Consider the following 10489-nt stretch of genomic DNA (forward strand, 5'->3'; position numbering starts at 1 on the left):
CCTTTTCAATGAAATTTAAAAAAATACCTCTCAGAGTTGATGTAAATAATAAATTAGTGCAGTTACCTCAAAGTATTCTATTTTCAATGATGATTTTTGTTGTTGCCGTATTCATCTACAGGGATGCCAGTTTTCAGGCAATAGCCTGAATTCAGGCCCCGGCGAGTTATTTTCAGACCATAGTTTAGGATTATTCTAGGTGATTTTCAATTCTAACTGGCATCCCTTCGTTTCATTGATATTAAAAAAAAAACACGGACTTGATCTGATAATGAGAATAATTTTTGTTGCCTCCTAGGATCTCCAAGCCCAGGACCGTGCACATCGTATCGGTCAAGTGAACGAGGTCCGTGTCCTGCGTCTGATGACCGTCCAGAGCGTGGAGGAGAAGATCTTGGCCGCAGCCAGGTGGAAGATGAACATGGACAGTAAGATCATCCAGGCTGGTATGTTTGACCAGAAGTCTACCAACTCCGAGAGAAGGGCGTACCTACGAGCTCTGCTGGAGAGGGATGCTGATCAGGACGATGTAAGAACACCCTCTTATGGCTAATGATGTCTTCCTGTTCAAACATTTGTAGTGTTATTAGTCTGTAATTTAGTCTTTCAATGTATAGTATGTAGCAGAGGATGTTTTTATTACTTGGAATACATTGTTGTAGCTGGAAACTACAATGTATTCTTGAGTTATGGTTCTCATAAGCACTTTATTAAATAAGGGAATGAATAGCTAGGACTGATCGTTTTGACATATTGGAAGGAAGATATGAAGGTAGAACTTTATAAGCCACATACTGGTCTCTTAGCTTGTTATTTGGGAATCACATAAAATAATATTGCACTGTGTCAGGCAGGAAATTATCCAATTTATTGTCTGTGAAAGATGACCTTTCTTCTAGCACGGAAATGTTTTGATCAGAGGTAAAGTCTAGCACCATTGCGTAACATCGAGATACTTTGTACTTTTGCAGGAGGAGAATGAAGTCCCTGATGATGAGACAGTCAATCAGATGATCGCCCGATCCGAAGAGGAATTTGAGATCTACCAGCGGATGGACATCGAGCGTCGGCGCAACGAGGCCCGTGACCCGAACCGCAAGCCACGTCTGATGGAGGTGAATGAGCTTCCTAGCTGGCTGGTCAAGGATGAGGAGGATGTGGAGAGACTGACCTTTGAGGAGGAGGAAGAGAAGCTGTTTGGACGGGGCTCTAGACAGAGGAAGGATGTAGACTACAGTGATACACTCACAGAGAAAGAATTCCTTCGGGTAAGATAGATCACGAGGACCATCTTAGGTGTTTTTGCATCAGAACACTCAATAATTCTTTTATTTTGTTTTACCTTGCACTTATGGGAGGCTAAACAATCACAATATATTTGCAAATTCATTGGTGCTTGAAGAAAGATAAATAATTGGTCGTGCAAAATTTAGAGTGATAGAAAAGAAAACAAATATTGATCATTGGAGTCTAACTGACTGCAGTGAGCAGCTAGGCAATAAGTTCCTGTGATTTATCTTTTGATACACTCCAATGTTAAACATTTTGCATTAGGGCTTTTAGGCTACCTTTGATAATATCAGTTGCAGTTTCTTTTACACTTGTGTTGTAAGCTGTGAATATCATTGAACAAATTGATTAATGTTGTCTTCTTCTTCTCATCGGCAGGCAATCCAAGATGGCAACTTGGATGAGATTGAGGAGAGCAAGAAGGAGAAGAAGCGTCGCTACAAGCGCAAGCGTCCCATCGACGACGATGACGAGCAAGAGGGAGAGGTGGAGAGAGAGCAGGAGAGAGAGGTGGAGAGGGAACAAGAGAGGGACAATCCTGAGGTTGAGAAACCCAAGAAACGTAGAGGGCGCCCTCCAGCAGAGAAGCCGTCCCCTAATCCTCCGCATCTCACCAAACTCATGAAGAAACTGGTAGAGGTCATGTCCAAGTACAAAGACAAGTAGGTTCATGCAGCATGCTCTTATTCTTTTGTTAAAATCTTTCTATTGTTTGACATTATGAATGGATTTTTTTTTTTTTTTTTTTTTTTTTTGGGGGGGGGGGGGGTCTCATGTTCACAAGTAAGTACTCCATGTTTTTGTTATCACACATATTTAAAAAAGGTATATTATTATTGATTGAAGTGAAAAGAACCAGCAAAGCAAATACATCTCATTTTTGTCAACCGTCCCCCTTCCCCCACAAAGGAATGTGCAGGGTTGGTGTCCTGAATGTAGGGTCAAGCCGTGCCGGGCTCCGTATGAAGAAGAGAATAAACAACATAATATCTCATTCAGGCAAAATACAAGACCAAGTAATCTTTGAGAATACTTTAAACAGCTGTACATGTTTGGTTGAATCGGTAACTTGCAAGTTAAGGTAACATTGGAAGCAATAACATCTTTGTTTATATCGCTATTCTTTCCTTTCAGTACTGGTCGTCCTCTGGCCCATCCATTCATGCAGCTCCCTCCCAAGCGAATCCTACCTGATTACTACGAGCTGATCACCAAGCCCATGGATCTCAAGAAGATCAAGGATAGGATCAGGCAGCATAAGTATCGCTGTCTGGATGATCTGGAGAGGGACACCGTACTCATGTTCCAGAATGCTCAGATCTATAACCTGGAGGGATCACAGGTAAGATATTGATGATTCTATATCAGTAGCCATTGTCATTTGTCTGAATCATGCTTCTACTTTCAATTACCATGTGGATCAATTCATTTTCATTCTTTGATTGTAAAAACATAAATGTCTTCATATCTGCATATCATTTTATGCTTCTTCTTCTCAAATATGTGTTACACACTTGTTACAGAATTTCAATTTGTGATTAGATCTACTTTAAATTATATGTACAGGAGGAGCTTAGTGGACACCATAGTTGTTTTGAAACAGATTTCCCAAGGCTTTTAAACCAAGTCCTTGATTGGACTTTCAATAAATATAGACCCATGAATGGCTCATGTATGGACCCTAGTGTAGTGGTCCACCTGCACACCCCAAGGGTTATATTGATTCAGTATGCTTTTTTGCCTCCCAGGCACAGGTGATGCTAAATAACAACAAATATAAAATTAGTCATCATCATCAATAAATCAATCAATGTATGGGTGTTACTGTGGATTTCCATGGTGAGTCCGTGTCTACTTGTGTGATATCCTTTGTGAAAGTGAGCAGCCACTCTATGTCATATTATGACTGTTGTGACTTCTTGTATTTCAGATCTACGATGATTCCATAGTGCTACACTCAGTCTTCACCACGGCTCGCAAATGTCTAGAACAGACTGGTAGACTGCCTCCTCAGCTGGGCGGCAAGTCAGAGAGTGAGAGTGAAAGTGACACCGATGACAATGAAGAACGTAAGTCAAGAAATCAACTTTTGTAGCATGGTGCCGGGAGTGGAAGATCTTTAGATCAGAAAACTAAAAGAGATAAGAGAAATTCAAATGACTCAGACTTTTATGAATGTTGACATTTTTTAGAAATTTAAACATTTATTATCAAGGAATAATTCTCCAAGGCTTACGTTATGAAGTACTAAAAACATGTTTTTCCTTCCAAAATAAGTATTTCACCCTTATTTATATTCTAAGGATGAAAGAAATTCCTTGAATGCTTGAGCACCTTTCATGGTAGCTCGGCTAAAGCAGGAGTAATAATAAGATTGCAGGGCTCTCAGGAAGAGCAGTATCAATACTAATGAGGCTACCCTGGGTAAACAAGACATATTATATACCTCACTTAAGAAATTGCATTCATGAACTTTAACTATTTCTGTAAAATTCCCAGTAACCATGGTTAAAACAGTTCTAAAATCCCAGTAACCATGGTTACCGGGAAAATAGTTCAGTCTCCATGGTTACCCCATAGGTTTACATGTTAAAAAATGGTCTGAGCGATCGAGGATACCGTACGTGTGCGAAGAATTGGTCGGTAATTTCAATACAATTGAATCTCGATCGATTTTACCGACAATTTTATCTTGCATTGTTGACATGAAGACGAAAATAAACTTCCAAAAACAAAAAAAACAACATCTGCCGATAGATCTTGATCTAAGTTCGTGCCAATATGCATTGCAAAAGTAAAAGTAAAAGAAGGGCCCGTTTAATGGAGCAGCGGCGAAGCATCCACCACGCGAAGCCGTTTTCAATCCATTTTAATGTATATATTAGAGAAAACTGCTAGATATGGTGACAGAGCGCGATGGCCGAGCGGTTTAAGGCGCTGATTTTAGTTACATCACCTTTTGTACGCAAGAGATCGAATCCCATCTTCGACAAAATTTTTTTGTTTTTTATTTTTTATTTTTTAGTCTATTTTTTTTTGGCATATAAAAGTATTAATGAATGCTTTAATATTCGAGAAATAGTTGTTTTTATACGCTCTCGGGAAGGTTACAATTGGGCTATTGCCCTCGGCACGCCTCGGGTAATAGCACAATTCTAACCTTCCCTTGAGCGTATAAAAACAACTATTTCTCTCAAAGCAGTCATTAAAGGTAATACAAAGTTTTGGGAAATTTTGAAAATTGGGTGAATAGTGAATCTTTACAATTTTGATATATTTGGATGCCCCTGTGGATGTATTATAAGTACTAAAAAATTAGCTCCTAAAACACTTCTGCTTTCGAGAAAAATTGAATATAAAAATTTACCGGTGCTCCCGGTAAATTTTGATTAATTTCAAATAGCGAATCACGTATCGGCACGGCCAGTATTAGATGGGCGCTGACATTTTGCGCACTAAATTTCACATTTCTGTGCGTGAATACGTTCTTTTTCTCTTCTCATCTCATGCATATTCATTCCCCCCTGAACAACTGTCGAATCGATAACCAGGATTTTTTATTGTACCTCTAGGTTCAGTTAATCAAGCTCGTTCCAAAACTATATTATTTGTCCATATTTGTTTTTGCCAAAATATTCTAAATGCGATCTGAAAATGACCTTATTTGTCACTTTACGACACTTAAAATTCAAGGTTTTTTTTAAGTTGTCATGGCAATAAAATACAATTTTTTTAATGATCTCATGTATATATTTTGATTGCTCATCATTTTCTCCTCAAATTGATCATTTAGTTTTACAAGTCTCGTTGGGCAGATTTTAAGCTACGAGTCCTCAAAGATAAGGAAATTTTTTATCGCCTGATGAGTGATGTGTGTTATGTTATTAAATGAAGCTGAGCCAGGTGTAGACCGAAAGCTTCAGTCTCTATAATCGTCGGTTGTTCCACTGAGACTACGTCTGGCTCCACTAGACCTCCGGTTATCTAGTGGAGCCAGACCATAGAGATATATACTTAATAATGAGCCAGACGTAGTCTCAGTGGAACAACCGACGATTATAGAGACTGAAGCTTTCGGTCTACACCTGGCTCAGCTTCAGTTAATAACATAACACACATCAGGCGATAAAAAATTTCCCCTGACCATGCCCAAGAAATATTTGATTTTCTTTTAATCTAATAGAAAAAAAATCTTGTGACATGTGCATATCTAAAAACAACATTCTAAAGAAACATAATCTAAAAATGTCATGATAAAATTCAATTCGAGCGATTTTTAATATTTTTTTAAACTTGTGTTTATGCTTCCAAATGTGCGCAAGACACATTTATCTGCATGTGGGATTGTTCACACAACGGTAGGGTGGCGTTACACTACACTGACCGAAGCGGGCTACACGTGTTCGCGTACACGCTAAATATATAAATCAGCTGCTTTTGTTGTATTTTCAAACTCAGTTTAGTATTTGTTTCACGTTATAAATCTGCAAAACTAGGTAATTAAATCATCAGAAATATCATAATAAATTGTATGATAACTATCAATTCTCGTATCTTGCTCCATATTCAATAATGTACTACGATTTCGGGTGAAAGGTGTGAAATTAGGAGAAATTGGAAAAAATTACCTTATCTTTGAGGACTCGTAGCTTAAAATCTGCCCAACGAGACTTGTAAAACTAAATGATCAATTTGAGGAGAAAATGATGAGCAATCAAAATATATACATGAGATCATTAAAAAAAATTGTATTTTATTGCCATGACAACTTAAAAAAAACCTTGAATTTTAAGTGTCGTAAAGTGACAAATAAGGTCATTTTCAGATCGCATTTAGAATATTTTGGCAAAAACAAATATGGACAAATAATATAGTTTTGGAACGAGCTTGATTAACTGAACCTAGAGGTACAATAAAAAATCCTGGTTATCGATTCGACAGTTGTTCAGGGGGGAATGAATATGCATGAGATGAGAAGAGAAAAAGAACGTATCCACGCACAGAAATGTGAAATTTAGTGCGCAAAATGTCAGCGCCCTGGTAATGTCGAGACGCGCGTGCATACGGCGAGCCGTGCTGATACGTGGAATACGGCCGTACAATAGTAGCTGCGACCCTGAAAACTTCAGAATTATGTAGTTTTTATATATAACTACCGACCGGGAATAGCTTATCGGTCGATTTTAGTCAAGAAACATTGTTTTATAGCTTAATTAATATCTTGGCCTTGAGAGGGCACTATACAACATAAACAGTTTATTATTTATAATTTTATAACTTTAGACTCGATTTCAACCGCGACAACGATCACTGAATACTGAATGATCGCATATGCTTCCAATACGTTCATTTGAACCAAATTCATGACCCCATACCAAAACTTTGTATTACCTTTAATACTATATTATTATTATTATTATTGGTAGTATTATTACCATTCATTTTTGCATGATTCCCTGAAGACAATTTAGTCATGTGTCTGAAATTAGGATAAGTAATATTTTTCTTCCTTCTTTTTTTGCCTGTCAAAATTGTTGTATTTGTAATTATTTGGTACTTCATGTGAATGCTACCCCTAGATGCAGTACGTATACATGTACCGACAAGTATTGACATTTCCAATTGGTATTAATCTGAACCTTGCAGCTGAAGCAAAGAAACCCAAGACCACTAAAGGTGGCAAGGGCAAAGGAGAAGACAAGGGCAAGAAACCTGCCAAGAGAGGTCGTCCACCACGCAAAGCCGTCGTCAGTGATGATGATAGTGACGATGAGGTAGACGACGATGATGATGACGATGATGGCAAGTCTGATGATAATGGCAAGTCTGATCAGGATAGCCAGCAACAAAGTGATGATGTGAGTAGTAACTAGGTGATGATGATATCATCCAAAATATGCACGAAAGCTAATCATATTGATAATCATTTGTCTAACAATTTAATATTGACCCTATTTTTACAGCTCCCCCAGCCATGAAACACGAACGTTCCATGGCCAGTGCATGGCCGAGGGTGCTGTAGAAATAGCTGTTGGGTATACCTGGATATAATGCGCCAGATATTCTACCTCTTTCTACTTTTGGACACTGATATATAAACTCTACTTACCATAGCTCTGCATATTTGTAGCAAAAAGTACAATATGAAATGTATTTGGAGATTTAATTAATGTGTTGCTTGAAATCATTTAGACAAGACCATTTGATGTACAGCATATTATGGTAAATCATTTACTGTTCATGGAGCTAAATTTCTTCTCGTGTTTTTGTTTAAATTTGTTGACAAAAATAGAGATGAATATTTTTTTGTTGATTCTGTTTGGTAATTCTTTATTTGGTTCATGTAATCACCCTAAAAACATAAAAATACTGTTGCAGCATTAATATCACTGACATAAACAAATTCAATTTATCATTACAGGCCGATTCAGACACTGATGCTGATGATAACACGCCAGATACATCCCGGGCTTCGTCTAGAGGTGCGTCCCCCGCTCCAGGCAAGAAACGATAATGGAGCAATGTAAAAACATGTGTAATCTAGTCTTGTAGGTAGTTAGGGGGTGCATCCCCCGTTACAGGCAAGAAATGATGAATGCATGTAATCTTTGTATAGTAAGTTACGATGATTGGAGAACATATCTTTCAGAGCAAGAGAGAAGAGAGTGTGACAGCTTTTAACAATTTTGGGGAGGTAACTTTGTGAACTTGCAAATTAACTTATATTATTACCTGTTTTTTTATTATTAGTGTTTATTTCTTTGGAAATTATTAATGTTTACACGAGCTGGGTTACTGCAAGTGAGAAATAGTTTCTTGAGCAGTCAATTTCAGACTCCATCATATAAACAAACCTACATGTTCATCTGTAAATAGTCCTTTTATTTAGTGATGTCATTATTCTTTTTGTATTGGTAGTGCATGGTGTTTTAATGATTTAGTCAAGACCTGATGTCAATACAATCATTTTCTATCAGTTCTTTCACAAAGTAGCTATGTTAGGAATTATAAATTAGATAGATGTAAACAAGTAAAGGCAAAAAGGAACATTCTTAGACAGGTAAAAGAAGTTTGTTTTTTCTACAATTTTGCAGAATCCTAGCTTGAGTTGTCAGTGAAATCCTACGGGTCTATGTTAACTCTTGACATTTAAATTATAAAATAAAACCCATGTTAGTTTATTCCTTTCTTGCAAACGAGCTTACACTGGCCATTTGATCTCTACCTTATGTCCATCTTGTTTAAAAAGTGTTTAAAGCATGTATTGATCTTCATTACCAGGGAACCGTTTCACAAAGCCTCTTTTCAATGACAAATCTGCTGATAACCAATCAGAAGCTAGGATTTCACTAGCTTATAACAAAAACTGTCATTTGTCACTGGCAGAAGGGCTGGCTGGCAGAAGGGCGTTAGCTCGCGAGCGACTCTTAAACTACTTTTCAAATTATTTGCATTGAAAGATTTGTTTTATATTTAAACTGCTTTCCATCTCAAAAATTGGTTTAAACTTAAAGACTAATAGAAATGTTACAGTAGAACACGGCTACAATTTATTTTCAGAGATTTTCAAACTTATGCCCTTCTGCCACCCAGGCGAAGATATATGCCTTGGTTTTATTTTGATTTTGATGTTAGTGATCTATACTCGTCCAGTGCACTAGTTTTATAAATCTTGTAACAAATTTCCATCTTATTTAGTTTAAATAGTACATTCCACATGTGAGAACTGTGTAATTGATAAATCTGTTAGGCAAATAAGGCGGGCGATGACTGTGTCTTTGCTAAGATACATGTATAACAGAGAAAGAAGTCTGATGTATAAAAACGGTGAGGACAGAGAGATATGAGAAAGAAAGATTACAAATGTGGATATCCACAGGAAAATATGGTGACCAGTTAGAAGGAGAATACATACACTGTATAGGTTTCGTTATTCAAATGATTTGCAAAGTGATCTCATAGATGGCTCGAGTATGAAGTAAAAAAAAAAAATGGTGCCTTCTTGGTTCGTAAAATCACTAGTAATTTATTGTAATTAGTACCTTAAGATCAGAAGGCTTCTTTTTTTTTTTCATAGATGAAGGAGCTTTAATGTTTATGTATCCAAGCCTCGAGTATGCCACTTGTCACCATTGTATTAGTGTATAAAAGAAGGAAAAAAAACAAGAAAACAAAAGCATGTATGTTTGGAAAGATTGGAATGATTTTTAGAGCTTATAACTCCCCTTCTAGTGGATCTCTAAATTTATGTTGCTTGTAGTAACGAGGTTCCAAAATGGCCGTCATTGTGGTGCACATTTCGAAGAAAACGCTCTATTTTTCTGTAAGCCTTGTACCAGAGCCTGTGGTAACGGCAACAATGTATTGGATGTGTGATACGAGTGATCTTACGGAATAAAGGGACACATGCTAATCATCTGTTTCTCTTGGTTGTTTGTTGATGCAATGAATGTGTTTTGGCTTATACAGACAATGTGACCTTTGACACAATGCCTGCTATTTACATGTAACTTCCAATTTGCACGCACTGTGGTGCAATTATGCAGCATGGCAAGCAGCATATTTGTTAATTAATTGGATTCCCAATTTCATTCCTCTCTCTCCTATGTTGTCTCTTACTCTCCGCCCCCCCCCACCCACATCTTGCTTCTCTCTTACACTCTGTCTCATTTTCTCTCTCTCTCTCTATCTATTTCTCCCTCTCTCTCTCTCTCTCTCTCTCTCTCTCATTTGATAAAATTATGTAATGCAGACAAGGGACAAAGATTCAAAGAAAATATACTTTATTAATCTATGCGAACACAATCATACATCATTTCATTATCATACTTGCATAATTATATGTATGATACTACAAATTGTGTTGAAATAAAAGCTTGTTTTAGAAACAATAAAAGATAAATATTACAATCATTTTCTTTTACTAAATAAACAATTATACTATAAATTTAAGATTATCCAACGTTTCTAGAATAAGTCAATAAAACGTGTGTCTGTGTTGGTCATTTATTCATACACTGGGGAAAAACAACAAAAAGCAAGTATTTCCAATGACCTAGACAATATGGGGGGGGGGGGGGGGGGGGGCAATGAATGAATGAATGAATAGCAGAAAAATAGAGCAAACCTTGTATTAATGCGCAACTGGTACTGGAACCTAGTAATGTATGGTACTCTATATTTGTACAATTGATAAATA

At 37.1% G+C, this 10489-nt stretch overlaps 1 protein-coding gene across 3 annotated transcripts in view; it reads left to right on the top strand.

The window, feature by feature from the left end:
* Positions 1 to 8270, top strand: part of LOC589355 (transcription activator BRG1) — a 31867-nt gene extending 23597 nt beyond the window's left edge. For all 3 annotated transcript variants that reach the window (XM_030996986.1, XM_030996987.1, XM_030996988.1), the window contains 7 exons: positions 299 to 529; positions 972 to 1268; positions 1669 to 1952; positions 2425 to 2632; positions 3221 to 3359; positions 6937 to 7148; positions 7712 to 8270. In XM_030996986.1, the coding sequence (XP_030852846.1) occupies positions 299 to 529; positions 972 to 1268; positions 1669 to 1952; positions 2425 to 2632; positions 3221 to 3359; positions 6937 to 7148; positions 7712 to 7804 (1464 nt within the window). In that variant the 3' untranslated portion in view covers positions 7805 to 8270. The remainder of the gene's footprint in view (positions 1 to 298; positions 530 to 971; positions 1269 to 1668; positions 1953 to 2424; positions 2633 to 3220; positions 3360 to 6936; positions 7149 to 7711) is intronic.
* Positions 8271 to 10489: the final 2219 nt, after the last annotated feature.

This window comes from Strongylocentrotus purpuratus, unplaced genomic scaffold, assembly GCF_000002235.5.
Source record: "Strongylocentrotus purpuratus isolate Spur 01 unplaced genomic scaffold, Spur_5.0 spur5_scaffold_3, whole genome shotgun sequence".
Taxonomy (NCBI): Eukaryota; Metazoa; Echinodermata; class Echinoidea; order Camarodonta; family Strongylocentrotidae; genus Strongylocentrotus; species Strongylocentrotus purpuratus.